The sequence below is a fragment of the Marmota monax genome, unplaced genomic scaffold (genome assembly GCF_021218885.2).
Source record: "Marmota monax isolate L192 unplaced genomic scaffold, Marmota_monax_Labrador192_F-V1.1 WCK01_AAM20220418_F8-fsc00035, whole genome shotgun sequence".
NCBI classification, from domain to species: Eukaryota; Metazoa; Chordata; class Mammalia; order Rodentia; family Sciuridae; genus Marmota; species Marmota monax.
In genome coordinates, this window is record NW_026691961.1 from 14834301 (window position 1) to 14857168 (window position 22868).

The 22868-nt window shown below is 52.3% G+C and overlaps 1 protein-coding gene across 2 annotated transcripts in view; it reads right to left on the reverse strand.

Moving 5' to 3' along the window:
- The window catches only part of Grin2a (glutamate ionotropic receptor NMDA type subunit 2A), a 335101-nt gene that overhangs the window by 51814 nt on the left and 260419 nt on the right, over window positions 1–22868 (reverse strand). For both annotated transcript variants that reach the window (XM_058579798.1, XM_058579800.1), the window contains 5 exons: window positions 22369–22537; window positions 22129–22282; window positions 16073–16198; window positions 12482–12711; window positions 4897–5057 (listed from right to left, as the gene is read on the reverse strand). In XM_058579798.1, coding sequence (XP_058435781.1) covers window positions 4897–5057; window positions 12482–12711; window positions 16073–16198; window positions 22129–22282; window positions 22369–22537 — 840 coding nt within the window. The remainder of the gene's footprint in view (window positions 1–4896; window positions 5058–12481; window positions 12712–16072; window positions 16199–22128; window positions 22283–22368; window positions 22538–22868) is intronic.

The window sequence follows — 22868 nt, forward strand, 5'->3', positions numbered from 1 at the left end:
CATGATACATGTCATCTCGGTATATTTATACTATATGCCATATCTACTACATCACTCCAGTTTGCAATTATTCCCGGAACTCTAACTATAAATCCAACCGCCTCGCTGGCATTTCCAAGTGGGCGGCGAGCCCAGCTCCCACAATGATTTAGCTGAACCGTTGAGGGATCAGTCAGCCTTATTGAGCTTCAGGATCTCCATCTCCTAAAGGAGTCTTTCATTTGAATCTGGCAGAAGTGCTGAGCTTGTGGTTTTGTCCACTTGCCCAAACGGCCAGGGAACACCGGCTTTGGATGACCACAGCTTGGTCATCCTGTGAGTCTCGATCCGTCTCCCCTGGCTGGGGCTGCAGTCCCCTCCTCTGGAGCAGATGCTCTCAGAAGCTGATCAGGAACGGCAGAATCCCCTGAAGAGCATGAGACTTCCGGGCCCCTTACCCCCGGAGATCAGGGGTCTCCAGAGCCACCTTTATCAGCACCCCATGGATTCAGACTGAGGCTGCACTCTGGAAAACATCGTTCTAGAATCCGGGGCCACTAACAGCTCTCCTCCTCTGGCTGGGCAGCGTCCACATCCAATCAGCTGTCCCTAAGGTCCGATCTCTGTCCATGTTGGCATGTCCAGCTCTCTTCCTGTCCTTTCCCTGACAACCTCTTTTTTATAAATTCCAGTAGTCTATGAAACTTAAGCCTCGACTTCTCTCTGCTTTTCTTCAAACCCTGGTGGATTCCAAGGATAAGTGTTTGCCTTGTCCACCCTTCACGTGCCTGTCTCCGTCAAATGAAGCTGTGCGTGGAGTTCATCTCCAAATCACCTGGAGCAGGGTGGGTGGGGTGCTTGTTAGTGAAGATAGCAGGTTCTGTGGGTGGAGAGGAAGTCCCGCACCAGGCCCTGGGCTCCACCATGAACAAGGAGGTCATGGGCAGCTGGTCCATCGGCCAGGCTGGGAGACACTCTCTGGAACACTTTTCTAAGTCTTCTTTCTGCAGAACTGATAGTCGTTGATACATAGGATTTGTCTAGATTTTGACCAAATAAGTGCTTGACACAGATAAAAAGAATCTCAGACCTTATTTCAGAGAGAAGAGAACTCAGCCTTTCACTTCTGAGGTGCGAAAACAGAGAGGCTCAGAGAGGTGACGTGGCTGATGGGACCTTCCTTCAACCTAATCCAAAGCCCTCGGTGTTGAGGCTCTGCCAAGAAGCCAGCCCCTGGGCCTGTGGGATAAGCACACGATTCCCACTCAGCAGGCCTTTCTGAGACTCGTGGGCGGAAGGAGAGGACCTGGCAGCTGAGGTGCAAGGCCTGCTGCACTTTAGGGTATGCCCTGAAGTTCGGCAACTCAGGAGGAGAGACACGGAACGGCAACGAAATGGAAGTTTCTAGAAATGCTGTATGTGGTGAAGGAAAGTGAAGACTTTTATTTTAAGCAGAAGTTCATTTCACTGTTGCTTTATCGTAAGTGGTGTTATATCTCACAATAAGCAACGTTTAAAAAGGAAACGAGGTGTGAGGAGAAGGGGAAGTTCGGAGGAGTGGATACTGAACAGACCCAGCCCGTGGGGGGGTCTTGGGTGTCCTACAGGCTGGCTCTCGTGTTCCGTTCTCATAATCATCTGGGGAATTAGAGTCACGACCTCAAGTCATACATCAAGAAAAATTCCAGATGTTAAAATGCAACCAAAATAGAAAGGAGCACAGGAGAATTATTTTGTAACCTCAGAGTGAAGAAAGGCTTTTGAAATATGACTCAAAGTCCAGAGTCCATAAAAATGATTGACAGATTTGACCACAAAGAGAATTAAAACCTACATGGAAAAAATATCAGTAGGCTCAAAAGACAAATGAAAAACTGGGGAAAAACCATTTGTAATATGCCACCAGTAAAAGGTCTACTCCTGTAATACGTAAACTAGTGAGAAAAAGACCAGCATACCAAACGAAAAATGAATGACAGGTCTCAAAGAAGGAATCACAGACAATTCTTAATTATGTATAAAAACTTGAAAAAATTTACTAATAATAAAAAGTGAAATTAAAATGTGTCAGCACATTTTTAATCTATTTTCTTAGCAAAATTTTAGAAGGTTCATTATGCACTGCATTGGCAAAGACTTTGGGGGAAATAGGCTCTCTCACTGATGGGCTAAATACGAATTTCCTTTGAAGGTGAAGTTGTCAGTATCTGTCAAACTTACAATTACGTGTACTCTTGACCCCTGCTTTAAGAAATTTATCTTACTTTACGTGAGGCACACATGCAAGGATATGACTAAAGACTGGAAACAACCTGAATGTCCATTACTAGGGGACTGGCCAAAGACAGCCGGGACACTCACACAATGAAGGATCATGCGTTGATGTAGAAGATCTGGAAGAACATGCTGGAAGACAGACACTACCATGAGCAGAGAGTTCTAGGCAGACGAGGAAGAGTATGTTCATCTTAAATGCTTTTTGATTTTTTGAAATCACATAAATATATTATGTATTCAGAAACTTATTTAATTAACCAGGAGCCTGTCAAAAATGCACACGGTTTTCCCAGCATTAACCCCACTGAATCTGAATGCCCAGGGTGAGACTGCCCTGCTCACCCCAAGGGTGTGTTGAGTTAGTTGTTCTTTTGTAAAGACTCTACACAGTGAGCTGCATCTTCTGGGTTTCAGGGAGCAGTGCAAACCAAAGCTACCATCCCTCACGCAGGAGATGGAGCGCTGAGTGAACCGCCGTCTGCCCAAGTGTGGCGAGATGGATGCCATGATGATTATATGGCTTCCAGAAAACAATCTGTACTATTTATAGCCAGGGATGGACTCCAATTCTCTAATTTTTTTTTGTATTATATGTAGAAAAAAATGAAAAAGAAAGAAAACAACCCATTTTGTGCTCTGAGTGATAAATGAACAAAGAGGGAGCCAGCCAGACTTTCAACCACCAATTCCAACCACTGCCATGCACACTGAGTTCACCATCTGTCCAGAGCAACAATACAGATACTGATGAAAAGACCTGGCTGAGCTGGAAAGTCACCAAAAGGCTGTCTTTTCTGATCTCTCTCAGGTTGAAAACACCATGCCCTACAGTCCCGCTAGGCAGGCTTAGGTGGGTACCAAGAGAACTGAACCTGCTTGGGCAACAAACTCAGGGTGAGCAGGCCCTTAGAAGCACTGACCCTCACAGCCCTGGACAGGCTGCCCCCGGGGAAGGGCTCATCCAGATGAGAACACGGCTGCACCTGGGGGAGGCTCAACCCTCGAGTTCCACACAGTAACGGGACAGAGGCCCAGAAGGTGACAATCTCACACACAGAACGCAGCTAAAGGAGACAAGTGGAGAACAAACTGCACGATTTCACCTCCATTAAAATAATGGGAAAAAGCAACCCCTGGCTGTAGAGTAAGGACGGTTGGTGGCACAAGGGAAGAGGGTGCGGGTGGGGGGCATTTCTGGAGATCGGTGACCTGGGTGATCAGTTTGTGCAAAGCCGTCAAGCCATGCACTTTGTATTTGCAAATGTTCTGCACTTTTCTTAATGCTTTTTGTTTAATAGTTTTTTTAAGCATTATAAGGCAGAATGAGCAGCATGTGAATGAGTTGGGGAATCATGCTCTCCCAGCCTTGGCTGAGATACCAAAGAGAGTCCAGACAGAGGCCGAGAGGACCCAGCGCTCTCTGCCAAAATTCCTGGGGAGCTATGCAGAGATCCCGCTGGGTGGCTCAGAATTATTATATGGCAGCACGGCCTTGTGGGGACCTGTGGGCCAGCCCAGGAGGACGAGGTCCTTCACTGAGCAGTGGGAGAAGGCTCTGTGCCACCTCCAGGCTCAGGAATCTCTCCCGGCTCACATCTCTATAAAAGTTGATTTTCTAGATGATCAAAACTTCTCTCATTAAACAACTCCCTCACTTAACCTGAAATCATCTTTAATGGAATTCCTTCTAAATTGTATTTCACACGTCCCTGACTTTTGGAAGACCCATGGTAGAGAATTTAATCAAACAACAAATGACAACGCTTACGATTAAATGCTGTCTTTGTGCCAGACACTGCCCAAAAGGCTTTCTATCAATGTTTCTCGTTTAATCCTACAGAAATCCTTGGGAATTAAGTCCTATTACTCTTCCTGCTTTATGCATGAGGCTCAGACAATTCAATAATTGTCCAAGGTCACATGGCAGGTCGAGAGTAGGGGGCCCGTTGCGCTCCCTCCAAAACCTTAACTCCAACCTCATGCCCACCTCTCTTTATAGCCTCATGGACTGAGTCTGAGTGGCACCTTAAAATGCCAAGGGGTGCCCGGGAATGCTAGCGGCACCTCTAGAGATGTGGTTGGAGTCCTCATTGTGTTCCTTGATTTCCCTTCTCCTTCCCCGCCCATGTCCTCCACCCCACTGGGTGCTGGGGTGGCACCCAGGGCTCCCCCATGCTAGGCGAGTGCTCCACCGCGGAGCTGCACCGCAGGCTCCTGTCATCAATATTATAGTTTTAGTTTACAGGAGAGCTGTGATCAGTATGCTACATGCCCTCCCCCCAAAACCCCAACTCCTACCTAAAATCTGATAAAGATCTTTTCCACCTCTTTAAAGTCTCAACCCTGTTAGATCTGTTTGGCTGAATATCCCACAGAGTTGGACCAACTTCTTTATCAGTTTAAGAAGCCCCTCTGGTTCTCTGCATTTGAAAGTGTCGTGGATTTGCTTGTCCTTAAGGGAACTCAGAAGGAAGTCCTAGTGCTCATCAGGTCAACAGGAACAGCCCTCACCAGTGTCCCTCTGGCCCGTGCTCTCCAGAACACACGCACAGCGGCGCACAGACAAGCCCAGGGCGGCAGGGAGCCCTGTCTGTGAGGTTCAGGGCGGCAGGCCTGAGGAGGAGAGCCTCCTGTCCTTACCCAGTCTTCAAGCTGACCAGGGCGTCCTCGACCCCCTTCTGGTTGAACTTGGTCATGTACTGGTGCATGTAGGGGTAGTTATTCCGGATGTTTCTCTCCGTGCTGCCGTTAGGCACCGTCCCAAATCGAAAAGGTGGAGAATAATCATGAGGTCTCTGAAACTGGAGGGGGAGGGGGAGACAGAGAAGGACCAGGAGGGGAGCAGGGGAGCAGGAAGAGGGGAGGGGAGAAGAACAGGAAGAGGAGATTAGCAATCACGGCATCTGGTGTCAGGAGGCAAACACACATGCATCAGTGGAGAACAGCAAAAGGTATTTATTCTGTGCTTTCGTCGTACTTCTCCGCATCTTCCAGTGCCGTGTCTGTGAGCTCCAGGGGATGGACGCAGCATCTGTGTTTCTCTGTGCTGTTCCCCCCAGTCCCAGCACAGGGCCCACCTGGCTGGGTGGCAGTAGATATCCTTCAGGATACACTTTCCTGCGACCTTATAGACCAGCAGGATGCCAGGCAGGCAGGCAGGCGGGGCTCCGGAAACGCTGGCCAAGCTAGGATTAAGGTATAATTTTAGTCCGATTCCTTTCTCCACCTTGTGATGAAATTCTAGGTGACTCACGGATGGCACCTGCTCTGAACTCCACTGGTAGTTACTTTTACCCGGAATGTGACCCTGTGGCCCTTCGCCCGCTCACTTCCGTAGTCACCCGTCTCTACAGGCTGTCCTCAGGGAGTGCCCAGGGGACCATGACGCAGGGCACACGGCAGGCTGGCGCTACGCAGCAGCTTCCCGAGGAGGCTCAGGACTGCGCGGCTCTTGAGCCTGTGTAAGGGCACGTTGTCCATGGTCCACGCGTCTCCCTGACCACCTGGCGAATGCTGTCTGTCCTCCGCTTTGAGAGGTCAGGTGACTCTACCTGATGGGAGGTCAAGAGGACGAGTTGGTTCTGAGTCCCAGAAACACAGCCACACCTCGACATGTCGGAAGGGCTACAGCTGTGAGCTCAGGCGTGCTGGGGAAATCAGTCTGTGTCTCCTACGAGCCGTGGGACCCGAGGCAGCTCACTTGGCCTCACACCGGCCCTGCCCACCTTCTCCCAGTGGAGCAGGGGCCATGCTGGCCCGTGCTCCGTGGGGTCCCTGAAGGGAAGAAGGAACCAGAGCGGCAGGTTTCTGTGAAATACGGAGCCCCGGAGCCAGAAGGCAGTGGGACAGACGCCAGTGAGGACTGGGCCAGGCCAGTGCTGTGCTGGGAGCCCTGGAAGGGGTCACTGGATCCTCAGGACCGCCCTGCGGGGGGCGAGGCTTAGAGGCCCCGACTTACACCCGGGGACGCTGAGGCTCGGGTGTCACGTGGCCCAGGACTGCGTGGTCAGCAAGCCGAGGCTGGAACTGAAACCTACAGGGGAGGCCCTCACTCACCGTTCCTCAGACACCACCGAGCGCCTCCTCCTCAGAGAGGGTGGGGGCTGGAGACCCCAGAGGGCAAGACACCCAGTGGGTCCGCCTCTGACCAGGCTCCAGGACTCACACAGAGTCCTCTCCAACTTGCAGCGCCACGTGCCTTTCCTGGAACCGAGAACTGCCTGAGAAGCCTCCGGTTTTGCCCAAGTCAGCCCGACCGGCGACGTTGCTCTTTCTCCCAGACTCACGCTCCATGTCGCTGTGGGTTAGACTTTGGGTTGAAGATCATTTTCCCTGGATCAGGCAGGCCTGATAGACAGCCATAAGTGGCTTTGGGAGGAGGGTCCATTCTTTGTCCAAATGAGATTCTCTGCCAAAACACACCTTGCATCGAGTGTGAGTGCGTGTGTGTTTGTGTGTGTGCGTGCACGCCTGTGCAGCAAAACGCTCTCTGCCATCAGTTGGTCAAGCAGCGTCCTCGCTCATCACCAAAAGTCGAGGCCCCTTCCCCGGCTCCTGGGCCTGCAGCTGCCCTCGCTGAGACCAAGCATCCCTGCGCGGTCATTGATCTGGCCCTTGCCACTGCCGCCCACCTCAGAGGAGCTGCAGACAGACGCCTGTTTGACTAATGGCCCTTCACTCCACTCTCCACTGTCCTAGAGGAGCCTCTGTTCTTTTGAGACCCCATTTCTTCCCTGCCCCTGATGGGCACAGTGACGGAGACGGACGCTCAGCCTCTGTGATGCTCCGGCGTTCTCTGGCTTTGGGAGCAGCATCCTTCACACACACTTCAGCCCGGGGCCAAGATCCAGGGATCTAGATCAGAGACTGACAGACTTGTTAAGGCAGGACGCACAGCACACTCCACTGCTTCCCTGTGTGTACCCACACGCGTGCCCACACTCACGAAACTCCACGGTACTCCTTCTTCTACACGTGATACACTCCAGAGTTATCCATCATGATTTTAATGGTCACAACTCTTGGTTTCACGGCTCACGGAAGAGTCCTGGCCTACAGTGAAACAGGTAGGGCGTCTCATCTCTAAAGTCCAGGTCTCCGTGGAAGGCACTCCATGGCAGTCCCGGGTAGGCCCAGCCGTGTTCCACTGTAGTGGGACTTTGTCCCAGAGAGCTCCAAGTGTCATCAGAAAGGAACGAGCACTGGTGTTAGGGAAGGAAGGGGCAGCACAGAGCGTCCCCTGTCCTGCCTGCAGGACAGAGAGCATCAACCCAGGGTCCAGGGAGGTCCTGGCTGCTCTCCAGGGTGCCCTCACTGTTCCTGCGCATGGCTGCCCTGGCCTCGGGGGCAACCGAGGGAGCTGTGTTATTTGGGGGCAGCTCAGGAAGGAGTCTGAGCCTCAGTTTCTCTAGCTGTAAACAAAGGACCCCTTTTGAAGCTAATTGTGAACTGCTTCAAAACACACCTGGCGTCCCCACCGCTTGCCACGCATCGCCCATCCTGTACGTGATGATCTCGCACGCCTCTCGGAAACCTATTTTACTTCATCATCCAGAGTCGTTGGGCCAATCATGAAGCCAGCCGCCCTCCAGGTTGGAGAGCCAGCCCACTTTCTACGTCTTCCCCTCCAACATGGGGACCCGTCTGAAGTCGTCCAGGGAACAACATGGCAAGTGCTGGTGGTGGACCGGGAGAGACGCAGGTCAGGGAAAGAAGACTTTTAGGAAAATGCAGCGATTAATCGGGTTGCTGCTCCGTTCTTCTTGTGAACCCCAAGCCGCACACTGTTGTTAAAGAGCTCGCTCGGTCTCTATGCCCAGGGTTAAGGACACCTGGCCCCTGTGGCCCTGTTTCCAGCAAGGTCCTCAGCGGGTGAGGAGCCGGGTGTTGGTGGACGTGAGCATGTGGCAGAGGCAGCCTTGATGGGAGCCCGGGGTCGGAGGCTCCCTGACAGGAGCCCTGGACCAGGACCACGCAGCGGCACAAGGAGGCACCGTGCAGGGCAGCAGCACTCCTCGAGAACACGCGTGCAGAAGTCCCTGGATTCCTTCCTTCCACGGGCTGTCACAGAAGATCAGCCCCTGCAACAGCCCTCCAGGCCCCGGAAGTGAGGAATGGTTTGTATCAGACAATGACAATGACAGGGAGGAGGAGGGGGAGGAGGGGGAGGGGGAGGAGGGGGAGGATGGGGGGAGGAGGAGGGGGGGAGGAGGAGGGGGGGGGGAGGGGGAGGGGGAGGAGGGGGAGGGGGAGGAGGGGAGGAGGGGGAGCAGGAGGGGGAGGAGGAGGAGGGGGGGAGGAGGGGGGGAGGAGGAGGGGGAGGAGGGGGAGGAGGAGGGGGAGGAGGAGCGGGAGGAGGAGCAGGAGGAGGAGGAGGAGGGGGAGGAGGGGGAGGAGGAGGGGGGGAGGAGGAGGGGGGGAGGAGGAGGAGGAGGGGAGGAGGAGGGGGAGGAGGGGGAGGGGGAGGAGGGGGGGAGGGGGAGGAGGGGGGGAGGAGGAGGGGGAGGAGGGGGAGGAGGAGGGGGAGGAGGAGGGGGAGGAGGAGCAGGAGGAGGAGGAGGAGGGGGAGGATGGGGAGGAGGAGGGGGGGAGGAGGAGGGGGGGAGGAGGAGGAGGAGGGGAGGAGGAGGGGGAGGAGGGGGAGGGGGAGGAGGGGAGGGGGGGGAGCAGGAGGGGGAGGAGGAGGGGGGGAGGAGGAGGGGGGGAGGAGGAGGGGGAGGAGGGGGAGGACGAGGGGGAGGAGGAGCAGGAGGAGGAGCAGGAGGAGGAGGAGGAGGGGGAGGAGGAGGGGGAGGATGGGGGAGGAGGAGGGGGGAGGAGGAGGGGGGGAGGAGGAGGAGGAGGAGGGGAGGAGGAGGGGGAGGAGGAGCGGGAGGGGGAGGAGGAGGGGGAGGATGGGGGAGGAGGAGGGGGGAGGAGGAGGAGGAGGAGGGGAGGAGGAGGGGGAGGAGGAGGATGGGGGGAGGAGGAGGAGGAGGGGAGGAGGAGGGGGAGGAGGAGGAGGAGCAGGAGGAGGAGGAGGAGGAGGGGGAGGAGCGGGAGGAGGAGGAGGAGGAGACAGGAGAGGAAGAATAGGAGGAAGAGAGGAATGAGAGAGGAAGTGGACAAGGGGAGGTGGCCCTGAAACAGGGTCATCTCCCGTGGGCCAGCTGTACCGCGAGGGTTCCTTCAATCCTCACATGGACCTTGCCAGAAAGGTATTAGCATCTTGCCTTTATTAGGAAACGAAACCTCGGGGATGTGGGCATATGGAAGACGTGGGACCACAATATGGCAAGGTTGGGGTCTGAATCCGGCTGCATTGACCCCAAACTTGGCATTGCTGTTGCCACTACATGGATCTGCCTCTCAGAGATGGTAGTGCCCAAGGCTCTGGAAAGGGTCCCCACCCATGTGCCAACTTTCCTTTAATCATTCCAGGGGAGCGTTTGCCCACGAATTCTCCTATTTGTAAGGCAAACCCAAGCTCATGGGAACCACAAGGGCTCCAGATATGCTGCATTCACTGCAGGCGCTAATGGTTTCAACGTGTCAGCAACCTGAGTGCTTACGCAGGTACTCATGATTAAAAACCAAAACAAACACTGTGTGCAGTATTACAACGATTTCATTTATATAGATTTTCATTTTGGAAACTTGCTTGGTTTATCTGCTATTAATATTCCGGGAACAGTTAGCCTATTTACTCTAATAATTCTGCTGTTCGTCTAATTGTAGCAAACATTTAATTAAAAGGGCTATCGGTTTGCCTCTAATGCTCCTAGCAGGGAAACGGAGCTGTGTCCCATGAGGATCTATTGTCAGCCCCTAGGTGTTTCCAAATCAAAGGTCAGTAAAATTGTTAGTGCACTTAATGAGTTTTCCCACAAGTGGTCGTATTAGATCCCAAACTACAAAGCGAGGGACTTTTTCCCCCTGAGCAACAGAAAGCAAAATACGCTGCCAACTACCTTCTGGAAACTCCTCTCACTCAGGACAGTGCTCTCCCTGCTCCCTTTGGCTTCTGGCCCCTTCTCCTAGGCACTGCAGTTTGGATCCCATGACAATGGAGTACTTAGCAGTGCCGTTGTCTGCAGGATGTGATGGGCGCATCCACACACCAGTTCCCTCTGATCCTCTGCACAACTCACAGAGAACGGCAGGCCCGGGGAGCTTGCCTGACTCTGCTGGGCCTGGCAGGGGGCGAGCGGGAAGCCACCCTGACCCCATGCCAAGCTTCACCTGGTGCCTCAGACACCCCAGGCCTCAGCTGGGGGTCTTCCGGCAGCAGCCCCCGCCCCACTGGCCAAGAACTGGGCTGAACCTGCTTTATTAATGAAGTGCTCAGGAGGAACCCATAAGGGTTGGGGTGCGGGGTACAAGGGAGGATTAGAAATCATCCTCGCACGCGGGAAACGGACACCTCCGCAGTGCGGCAGCCCTGACGCTGCGGGGCTCAGCCAGTGGAGATGGGCTTCCCGAACGCAAGCTTCCACAGGAGGGGGTGCCCTCTTCCCTCCTCCAGGTGTTTCTGAATGGCCACTCAAGCCCTGCCACACTCTTTGCATGGCAGTGGGGACTGGAGGGGAGCAGGCCACAGACAGGGGAGCTCTGAGGAGTGTCTGAGAAGGAGGAAGCCACAGGACACGGCTTTACTTCAGAGGCATTTCCCATGACAAGGGCCAGAGGCAGCATCCTCTGAAGAACCCTGGCGTGGCTCTTCACCAGCAAAGCGTGTCAGAGCAGGCTGGGCACGCAGGCTGGGCACGCAGGCTGGGCACAGGAGCCCAGGAGGCCGGGGCACCGGGGTCTAACACCGTCCATTCATGCACTCTACCAACAGGAGGTACCGAGTGCCCCTGGGTGCCAGAGAACTCCATGAAAAGTGGTCTCTTCCCAGCCAGTTTACGCCCCTCCGCTGTATCTCTTGTATCCCATTTATTCCCGTCTGACATTTTCTTCTTCCCTGACATTCATTTGTGTATTGGTTTTTCTTCCTACCAAAATTCAACTTTCGGGAGTGCCTGAGCTCACCCTGCCAAGCTCACCCCAGAGTCAGGGACGTCCTCTCTGGTATTTTCCCTAAGACCTGAGATTCAGGAGGAGGCAGCCAGGAGAAGACGGGGGCAGCACCCTCTAGGCAGGGAGCCCAGCGGGCACCGGGCAGGAAGGGGGACGGTGCGGGAGGCAGAGGGCTCTGTGTGTCCGGTCAGTGGAGGGGCCCCTACTCAGGCTCCCAGGGCAGCCCTCCGAGGGAGGCCAGCCACGCACGGGGCACCTGTGTGCAGGGGACGCCATCTCTGACCCTGGCCTCTCCTCGTCCGCCTTCAGCAGCCCTGCACGCCCTGGGTCAGCTGTAAAAGGCTTTCCACGGCTGATTCTTTATGCAGTAGTTTCTTGATGAATGCGAGAGGATGTAGGTAGACTTCTGTCAACAAGGTACAACAGGGAGATTTCAGAGAGAGAGACAAATCATCCTCACACGCAGGAAACAGAAAACCTCCGCAGTGCTGCAGCCCTGACATGCTGAGCTCAGCCAGTGGGGATGTGCTTCCCAAACGAGAATTTCCAAAGGAGAGGCACCCGGGCTCCCTCTTTTCTTCCTCCAGGTGTTTCTGAATGGCCACTCAAGCCCTGCCACACTCTTTGCATGGCACTGGGGACTGGGGGGGAGCAGGCCACAGACAGGGGAGCTCTGAGGAGTGTCTGAGAAGGAGGAAGCCACAGGACATGGGTCCTGGCTGGTCCTTTTGTGTTCCTTGAAGCGATCTCAGGACAGCTGCAAGAGCTGACTGAAAGTCAGTCGGAAGGCGGCCGGTTGCATGGTGGGGAGGAGCTACAGGTTGATTTTGTCCCTTGACAGGAGTTTAGATATGAAATGTCTGGTACTGAAGGTGAGGAATCCCAGGCTGGAGTACACAGAGGCTCTCCAAGGTCACAGAGCTAGGAGGTACCTGCAGCCTAGCAGCCCCTCCACACTGAGTTTCTCGCGGCCCAGGACAGTGGACAGTCCCCACATCATGCTCCCCTGGGAGGTGTGAGCTGCTCTGGGCTCCTGAGTCAGACAGTGCCCACCGAGGCATCTTCAGGAAGCCTGCAGAATCAGCAAGTGGGGAAACTGTGCTTCTAGATCAGATCCAGAATCCTTCAGAGCTGGTGAGCTGACCTTCAGGTGCTCAAATCACTCCTTCTGAGGACAGCAGTTAAGACCAACCCTGACACAGAGAAGAAAGCAAGGCCACCTTACCTTCTTGTCACTGAGTCCTGTTACTTGGTCCACAAACTCCTCCTGGATCATGAAAGCAGCCAGATTGGCTGTGTAACTGGCCAGGAATATGACGGCAAAGAAGGCCCACACGGACACCATGATCTTGCTGGTGGTGCCTTTAGGATTCTGGACAGGCACAGAGTTGTTGAACACCAGGCCCCAGAGGAGCCAGATGGCCTTTCCGATGGTGAAAGAAGGCCCGTGGGGCGCTGCAAACGACAGGAGAGACACTCTCAGCACTTTCCCAACACACGCGCTTGTGTATGCAGGAAAACTAGGGGCGGCCGCCGGCCACGCCGAGGATTGCTGGGGACGGCTTGGTAGCACCACAGCTGTGTCCTCTACCTGTCCTAGCACCAAAGCCACAGTCAGCTTCATCTTTCTTCAACAATTAGCATTCTGCCCACATTTCTATCTAACTGGATCTTGGCACATTTCTTTAAGAAGAAATAGGAAAAAAAATAAGAGAGAGAGAAAGGGAACGCAGAGGGTTCTGAAAAACAGGGATGGGAAGGAGAAGCAGCCGAGGCCCTATTTAAATTTGGATTTGATTTCCATTTGGGAACCAATCTCCTCGATAAATGTAAAGAGAGCCTGATTAAACCCGTCGCTGGGGGCTGCTTCTGTAGCATCAGATGCGCCCTCCCAGCAGAGCACACCATTCAGCAGGCCTCATGTTTGGTATTCTAACTCGATGGTCCCTAGCAATTGCTCCTGTTCGAATTCAGATGTAAAGTGAGCTCGATATAGGAATTAAACCAAACTAGAACTCTCTCCAAATGGAGACATTAAGGAACAGAATAATAGAGCTGAATTCTTCCAGCACTTCACAGATGGAAGGCGTTTCATCGTGGGGTCGTAGAAAATGAACCCGGCTCTGCTCTCTCCCTCCGCGTCTCCTTGCAACGGCTACGCGTGTCCCTTTTAAGATTCTTAGACGTTCCTTGCAATAGACTTAACTAAAGAGGCAGAACAATGCTGGGGAAATTTATTGAGACGGGGCCGACGCAGGCTGTAAAACACTCACGTTTGTGTTTTTCAGTCTGAGTTTTGCACAGGGAAAAATCAATTTATGTCCTTGTTTTGAGAGGAAAGAAGGTCTTCCTTTAACAGAAGGTTAATTTTTATGTCATTTAAGTAAATGAAAATATGGAAAAAAAAAAAAAAAAGATCTACGGAGACCAGGAGACCAGTTTGCCACGTGAGCAGAGCGGGCAATAAATAAAGTGGCAGAGTGTGTTCAGCTGAGGAGGTGACGGCGCCTGGGCAGGGAGCTGTGCGCACCCCTCACCGTCCCTCATCCACCGCGGTCAGGAGAGACCAACCAATTCCACCATTTCACTCATTCTCTCCCGTTTCTCTTTGCCTCCCTTTTCAATCTCACGGACTGATTCCCAAGAGGCTGGGAACTCTTAGGAAAAAGTAATAATAATGATTAGAGTCAAACCAGCTAACCTCACGACTACTTGGTTTTATTAGAGATGCATGTTGATCCAAAGTGACAGCTTCTCGGGAATCAGACATAGGTGGCCACCAGGGGCCTGTCCAGCACTCTTGGGGACTCCCGATCCACGAGTACTATTACTGGGCTACATAGAACTTTCCCCATAAAGTGCAATGTAACAGAAAAGCATTTTGCACAGAAAAACCACAAGGAGCTATCATTTCCTGGGAGTCGTCACATGCACAAGAGCAGGACACAGGAACCCTGCACCTAATGGGAGGGCTGGGCAGTTTGCATCCTGGCCTTCTAGGGCACGCTGCAGCCGAGGGAGGGACTGTGGCATGGGATGGCCTTTGCAGCACTTTAAGAAAACAAAACCAAACAGAATAAAAACCCAACCCTTCATGATCATTCTCAAATGTACCCACTTATCTCCATCCTCATTTCCTACTTCAAGTCCAAACCACTCTGACCACTGGGACACCTTCTTCAGGGGTTCCCTGCTTCTAGGGTCACTGTCCTCTCCTTTACCTGGACAGACAGGGACCTGTTCACATCGTACACCTGGGTCACCGGCTTCCCTTCCCTGGTATTTTGAAGAAAATGTGAAGTGCTCGCTCTCCGCGGCCAACCGCCCACCCCCCGACTTCTTCTCACCCCCTCGGTCAGCTCCTGGCTGCTGGACGTGCCTAGCCGGGTCCCACCTCGGGGCTTGTGTGTCTGCGGTCCCCACTGCTGAAGTGCTCTCCTCTGCTCTTCATGTGACTCGTCCTCCCATCTCAGGGCTCAGCCTGCCCCCAGCCTTCCTGAGCCCCCTCCCGGCTCTCGCACCCAGCTAAGCAGCACCCCGCCCATCACCGCCACCTCGCCCCTCTGCCCTCTTCTTTCAAGGTGCTGCTCTCGGTGCTCACTGGGTCATGTGTTTACCCGATGCAGCCACAACCCCGCACCAAGATTCCTGGGGGAGGCAGCCTCTAGCTGACCCCTTTGCTATCGGTGCACGACCCGGCACATGGCACCTACTCCAGGAATATCCACCCGTCAACGTGTGACGTCACAACAGCACGGACGCTGGTCACACAGATGTCGAGATCTGCCCTGCGGCCGCACAGTCACCCACAGAGAACTGCCTCGGCTTCCACTCACTGGAACCCCTGCGTGGCTCACTGCATGGCCTTTCATGGAAGGCACACCGTGTCCACTTAAGCACGAGGTGACTGTGACACGTCGTTACTGTAGGTTGGCTGGAGATGGCTCAGGTGGCAGTCCCTGCTCTTCAGTTGTTAAGAGGTGGAGGATTTCAGTTAAACTAAGTCCCTCGTAGAGCCCCATGACCTCCGGCTGTTTCCAACGCTTGACCTTCGGGGGGGGGGGTGGGCGGGGGAAAGCGTGCGTGTTGATGTCACGGGGCCCCGTCACGGGGAGCGTCTGAGAGCTCAAACTCTCCTACCTCCCCCAGCTCCTGAGAGCCCTGTGCCGGCTGTTGGTCCCCTCCAAGCTCCTGCTTGTCACCGAGGAGACTCCCTGTTTCTGAACCCTGGCTCCTGGGGGTGCCTCTTTGTGAGTTACAGCCAATAAGTGCCTCCCAATTCAATCTTCTACCTACCGGTTGCCTCTTTATCAAGCACGATGCACTGAAGTCGGGCACCGTCAAGAGGGAAACGCGACTCCTTGGGGAAAGATACCACTTTATAGCTACGCTGTCAAGCGCATGCAAATGTGATTCAGTAATTTGAAGAACGTTCTTAAACTAGATTCTTTGTGTAGACTGAAGTTGAGACTCGCTACGATTTTCATATTTCTTTTGACACAGCCTTTTTAATTAATTGCCAAAATACCTTTGTTCAGAGCGGCTTCCTCAACAAATCAAATATCAACAGTTTCATCTAACAATGATTGACTTCTCCTTATAAGATTAAAAGGTTTCATTTTTCTCTCTTTCTTTTTTTTTTTTAGCTGCAGAAAATGAACCATGTTTGTGTGACATGCCAAGCCACCTCTGTGGTCCAGCACCACTGGTAGGAGGGGGTTCCATAGCAACGTGAGACGAGGTACTCAGAAGCCAGATCCTCATTACGAGTGGGTGAGGAAGGTGGACTTGGGATCTACTGATGAAGGCTCCTTACCTTTCCCTTTGGCCAGGTTTCTGTTGTAGCCAACGGGACTGAAGTACTCAAAGACAAACACGGCGATGGCAGAGACGATGAGCAGCATCACGAACATCATCACCCAGACGGAGGCGCTGAAGGGTTCTGCAGGGAGACAGACCAGGGGACAGAAGCAGTCAGTCAGCGGCTCTCCACGCGGCCCAGGAGCCCGGATGTGATGTGCGGGCTCACCAGCCGAACTTCTCTAACTGGAAAATGATCATTCAAAAGAAGCCAGTCATTAAGAAGAAAAAAAAAAAAAAATATATATACACACACACACATTTATATATTTTCTAAAATATTTGAGATACTTTATAAGCTTGCATATGATATGATCAAACCAGAGAAGAGCAGAGGACATTTTGCAACTCAGATCAAGGAGAACAGAAACAAAAAGGAATGGTCAGATGAAAGGAGAAAGAAGAATGTAAGTAAACAGGCTGCGGATCCCACAGGATGGCAGGACCCTCCCGAGAACAAAGCTGGGGGACAAACGGTTGAGCACAGACTCCTGCAGCCTGGCCTGGTTTTGAGTTTTCTCTCCATCTGCACTTCTTACACACTGGTGGGCTGGTGGGTAGGGATTTCAGAGGTGAGGGGGGAATGACAACCTGTCGGGAAGGATTCCAAAATCACGGGTTGAGGAGGATGTTAGAAGGTCATGGTCTGCCACTGTGACTCTCCACTTGGCCCCTGCTACATGCAGACCAGAGCTCTGGAGCCTGTCAGTCTTGCTGGTGCAGGCACCGGGGCTTACATGCCAGGGGAAGCCATCTGAGGACACCGTGTCACGTGATAATTTAATGGGAAAGCATCATTTAAGAAATGCAGGTAGGGGGCTGGGATGTGGCTCAAGCTGTAGCGCGCTCGCCTGGCATGCGTGCGGCCCGGGTTCGATCCTCAGCACCACATACAAACAAAGATGTTGTGTCCGCCAAATACTAAAAAAAATAAATATTAAAAAATTCTCTCTCTCTCTCTACCTCTATCTCTCTCACTCTCTCTTTAAAAAAAAAAAAAAAAAAAAAAAAAAAAAAGAAATGCAGGTAGACCTAGACGGGCAGCAGTCAGTGGGTAGACGGTGAGTCACTTTCGCCAGCTCTTTCCACATCACTGAGGCAGTAGGCAGAGATCTCAAGGGCTGGCCAAGTCCCGGGGTTCTAAGGCTTATAACACTCTAGGAGGGTAAGAGACGCTACGCAAGATAAATTGGCCCTTTGATTCAACCCAGTTGAGGATGTGAAAATTAGCTGATGAAAGCCATTTTATCTACTTTTGATATATATTTGCTAAAAAATCAACAGAGACTAAAATTTCAAAAATGAGTATATCTGCCCTTGATTGCCTCACTGGGAAGAAGTCTTACAGACACGGATACCGTGGACCTAACACCCCGTTCCTCATAAGCAAACAGTGTCTGAGGGTCCGTAAGGGCAATAATGCTTCTCAACAATGAGCTTTTTATTATTTATGATGAAGAATGAGGCTGATTGCAGACTGTTAGTCTATGACTACCGCACCCAGCTAGAAGTAATGCAAAGTCCTCCTCAAGGAGCTCAGTGTTTAGCACAAAACCACCACGTCTGAGGCCTGAACTCCACGCTGTGACCTGAAAACGAGAACAAGTGCCGGGCAACCTGATTTTGATAGCGCGAATACATTAAGAAGCAACCGGTAACAACAGAACTGGCTTAACACAGAGGAGCTCAGAGATCCGGGAGACCTTGACAGAATTCATCTTACTTAGATTTGGCTTGAGTCATAGACAATATTAGGCCTCTGGAATCACATGAATTTGGTAATGAGGTGTATCCAAAAGGGAGAATAAGTAAATGAGTAATTAGGAGATTAAAAGTATTTAATAGTCAAGAACAGAGATGTTAAACTAATTGTCAATTCTGGCGTGCTGATGGCATGGTGTGCCTTATCGGAGGAGTATTCTTGTGACAAGGACGTGAGCATTTAGACATTTGTGATTCTCGTTACACGTACGTGAGCATTAAGACGCTTGGCGGTGTGCCTTTCCCACGTACGTACATACACAGTATGGCGAATGCAGCAGCGGGTTTGGGTTTCCCCTAGTGCCCTGGAGCCACGCGGGAGAGGGGTTCATTCTGACTTGATCGCACAGGCATGGAGTGTGATTTGCTGCTGTTCAGTCCCCCGTGGTCCCTGTTCCCTCCTGCCTCCCTGTCCCTGTCCCCTTCCTCTACCCACTGGTCTTCCTTCTATTTATAGACAGATGTAAAGGTGGGCTTCGGCGTGGCACATTCCTCTATGTGAACAGCACAGTCCGGTCCACTTCACTCCACAGTTCCTCCCTTTCCTGTCCTCCCTGACCCCCTTCTTCCTCTGTTCCACCCATCTCCCTTCTATTTCTGTGGGACCCTCTCCCACTTTTCCTGTGATTTTTCCCTGGATGCAGGCACGTCAGTTCACAATGGCCAAGTTGTGGAAGCAGCCCCAGCAGGTGAATGGTCCAAGGAAACGGGAATCACTGATCTCAGGATGAAGCCAGAAAAGGCGGCGGTGGGCGGGGTTAGCGCTGTGCTCGGTGGATAAAACCCACTTATGAACCAGGTGATTTCTCTGTGGGCTGTGATAACATTACAGGATCGGGGGGACCCGTGCTGAGCCCTTCTGCTCACGTGTCAGAGTGTGCACTCCTGCAGGGGACTTCCGTGGGCATAAGCATCCCGCCCACTAACACACTGGTCAGAAAGTTCAAGGACAGCTGCTCTGGCAACAAGATGGTGTCCCACTTGGAACTGACAACATTGTCCCTGGCTTGTGAGATGGCCCACAGATCAAGGGGCTCTGCTGCAGTGCTCTGGCTGTAGTGTACCAAGTACCTGCTAGTGACCCTGAAGAACCGCTATCCTCAGACGCCACACACGTGCCCCACAGTGAAGAAAAGTGTTGGGGCAACAGCGGGACACGGTCCATAGCAGCTACAGAGGAACCCGGAGCCATTTTAAACAGGTGCAGATTATATCCTCTAATGACTTAAGCCAGAACCAGCATCCACCACAGAGAGACTTCAATCCTGGAGACTCCAGGTCAGCTTTACTTTGGGCTAAAGAATTCAAATTGCTTGGAAAGTCTTCAAAATTAACTGGATGGAAATGTTACAAGAGATGTCATCTCTGTCCTTGACGAACCATTTTTACACAAAAGCTCCGTGGCATTACCTGCAAGTGTTTCCGGTGTGAGTTAATGGAGTTTGTGGAGGAGACAGAATAGGGAATGATGAACAGCAACGCAATCAGATTTGGAATGTTTGGGCTCTTCCAGATGACTGAGCCAGTGAATGGGAAAATGTAGCTCAGCACGGTTCATTATGACTTTCAGAACCTGCAGATAATGGCCGTGAATAAGGGGGTACAACGTCAGTCAAACAGGGACGTAATTTAGTGACTAGGGAAAATATTCACCTCCTGTGTAAAAACAGCTTTGCAAATTGCTTCCTCCGGCTATATTTTATTTTATTTTTAAAATATACAGCAGGAAAAGTGGGGGGTGGTTTTGCTAAATTTGGCAAAATACTTGACTTTTTATGGAAATGGTCTCTGATGCAGGTAAGACAAAAAAAAAAAAAAACATCTAAAGAAACTGGGTTGAGGCCAAATTCAATATCAGTGACCCAGTTTACAAGTCAAGTCAATTGATCTGATTGAATTGGAAAAAAGTTCTCTCCGGCTCACTAAGTAGATCTGAAGACAATTTGTAAAAAAAAAAAAAAACCACATTTCTGTCAACTTTGTCCCATGAACCCACTTCCTGCACCCTGTTCTCGAGCTCCAGGGCAAAGCCCTCTGCCAAGGGTCTGGGAGACAACGGGAAGAGCAGTCTCGCGTGACTGAGGGTGAGGGCCTCTGGGGAGCGTCAGGACTGCACTCCTCCTTATGAAGACACAGGTGTCTGTCTCCATGTCAGACACGGGGCAAAGGGACACGCGAGGAGCCTATTGAGTGTGTACGTGTCAAGCTCCACGTCACTCCAGTAAAGGGTACAAAAACTGAAGCGATGACTGCAAAATCGAATGCAGTGAGTGGCAAGGATTTCGGCAGCTTAACTGGATTATCAAAATGAAGTAGTGAGTCCACGTGCTGCCGAGAGCGAGGCACGGTCCAAGACCCTGTTAGTCAACATTTCAGCAGGGAGAAGGGAGCACGGAATCTCCACGGCGCTGACATCACACATAAGAGAGGACATTGGAGGAACCAGACCCAGGGCCTGCAGTTGGTTCCACAGGTTGGTTCCAGTCGGCAACTTTCCATAATAGAGATTTTTGTTTCTGGAAAAGTGTAAGACTTTTAGTTGACGTCAGCACTGTTCTCCCTACCCCCTTTCTCTCTCTCTCATGCAGTTCTACTCTAGAGATTACAGTTTGACCCATTTCTATGGGCATGCTAAGGAAGAATTAATCATCTGAATTCTGCTGGGCCTGGTGGTGCACCCCTGTAATCCCAGTGGCTCGGGAGGCTGAGGCAGGAGGACCGTGAGTTCAAAGCCAGCCTCAGCAACTTAGTAAGGCCTTCAGTAATTTAGTCAGATTCTGTCTCTAAATAAAATATTAAGAAGGGCTGGGGATGTGGCTCAGTGGTTAAGTGCCCCAGGTTTAATCCCTGATACAAAATCATCATCATCACGCTCATAATTCCACAATCTTCCACAAGATAGCCACTTTTATTCATTCATTTTTAAAATGTTTTTTGGTCGTTGAGGTACCTTTATCTTTTATTTATTCCTATGTGCCTCACACGTGCTAGGAAGCACTCTGCCACTGAGCCACAGCCCCAGCTCAGACAGCGACTTTTAAAAAGCCATTTATAATAGCCAAACAGCCAACAGCACTCTGCTTTAAAGAGGTTCCACCGCTCTCGCCAGGGTACCCAAGTCACCCAGCTATGGTGCTGAAGCCAGAGGACAGAAACACATCACCCTACCCTGGTTTAGGAAACAAAGGTCTCCTGTAAACGTGTAAATTTATGAAATGGTTAAAAGAATGTCCTGCTTTAGAAACCATTGGGCTTAAAGGACAGGCACATTTAGAACATGACTCCATTAATCTTAAATCAGCGCATATTCTTCAGACTGCTCCTGTTTGAGTACAGAGGAGGGCGTGAATCAGGTGTGCTCATCATTATTCTCCCTTCCTTCTCGCAGACCAACGACTGCCACTGAGGTGGGTGCGGAGGACGGTGGGGGATGCTGAACGGGGGTTCACGGCGACTTAAATCAACTGTGGACAGACAGGCTTACTCATTTTTTAAATGTTTTGCCGGGTTCTCAGCAATATTATCTACTAATTTACGCTCTACAGAGTCCAGACCAGTATCTGAGTAGGCGCAGCAGAAATCTCCCAGAGAAAGACAAGTGAAAGCCACCCACGGGGCAGGGCAGGCGGAGAACGGCAATGACTCAAGTGCAAGAGGTTCTGGAGGATGCTGGACTGTGATAGTGGGAGCAAATGGGACTCCATTTTGTTTTATGACTCCAGGCCAAGTGGAAGAGTCATGACTGGGGCAAGATGTTCTTTTCCTTTTGCTATAGAGACCTTTAAGAACACAAAAGTACCCAATGGGGTATTGTTTCTGAAACTAGGGTAACGGGCTCTGTTTCTGTAACTGGGGTGACTGGGCTAACTGGGATTGGTTAGGCTCCCCTCCGCTTGACTGCACTGTCCCGCGTCTGTAACCTGGCTGGCTTGCATTGGCTAGACCCCCATACACCCCTTTTGCGGTTTTCAGGCTTATAAGGGGCACCCTTGCAATTGTTCGGGGCTGATCAGGGGAACAGCTTTATGTTCTGGTCAGCCGCCACCGGTGTGCTTCAATAAAGGCTTGATTCGATGATACATGAGTGGTCTGGAAGTCGGTTTATGAAACCCCGGGGCCAAGCTTGAACTATAACAGTTGGTCACACGGAACCCAACAAGGTCCAGTCTGGCCACAGGCTATGAGCAAAGGGGACGGAGCAGCTGTGATCCCTTGTGGGAAAGCGGCGGGAGCCCCTGGAAGTCCACCTACCTAGGAAGGCAGAGGGTGAAACGGTGCCGTTGCTCCTGGACACCATGACGCTGATCCCGGTCTCCACGAAGGGCACGGAGAAGTCCACCACCTCGGAGCGCTCCTCGTTGATGGTCAGTGAGCCGACCGCCATGACCGCTCGCTGGTAGACCACCTGGAGGCGGAGAAGGAGCGGGGTCTGCGGCTCTGCCCCGCCGCCCGGCCCCCTGGGGAGGGCCTGCGGGACGGGCGCCCACCTACCTCCCCGATCATCCCGTTCCACACGTTGTTGACTTTCTTGCCGTGCTTCCCGTTGGTGACCAGGTAGAGGTCGTAGGTGAACTTCACGGTCCGCGAGAGCTTCTTCAGGATGTCGATGCAGAACCCCTTGCAGCACTTTTTGATGTTCATCCCCTCGTTGGTTGAATTGCTGTGAAGGAAACCCCAAGACGGCAGAAGGTCAGCGAGGGTGGGCGGGAGGGGTGGGGAGGGGCTCTGCACTTGGCCAGCTCGTCTCCTGTGCCTTCCCGATGGGGAAGCCGGGCTCAGGGAGGAACTGGCCTTTCCAAGGACAGCAAGAGCAGAAGCGTCCTTCATCACAGCGGTCATCATGACAACTGTAACGTGTGGGGGAATGGCTCCTGGCGAGGCACTCAGCTAACGGCCACTGCCGGCTGGGTTGACCCGTGACATTTCTCTGAATCAGGAGCTGTTTTTCACCCCATTAAGCAAGCAAGAGTTGCCCAGCGTACTTTTAAGAG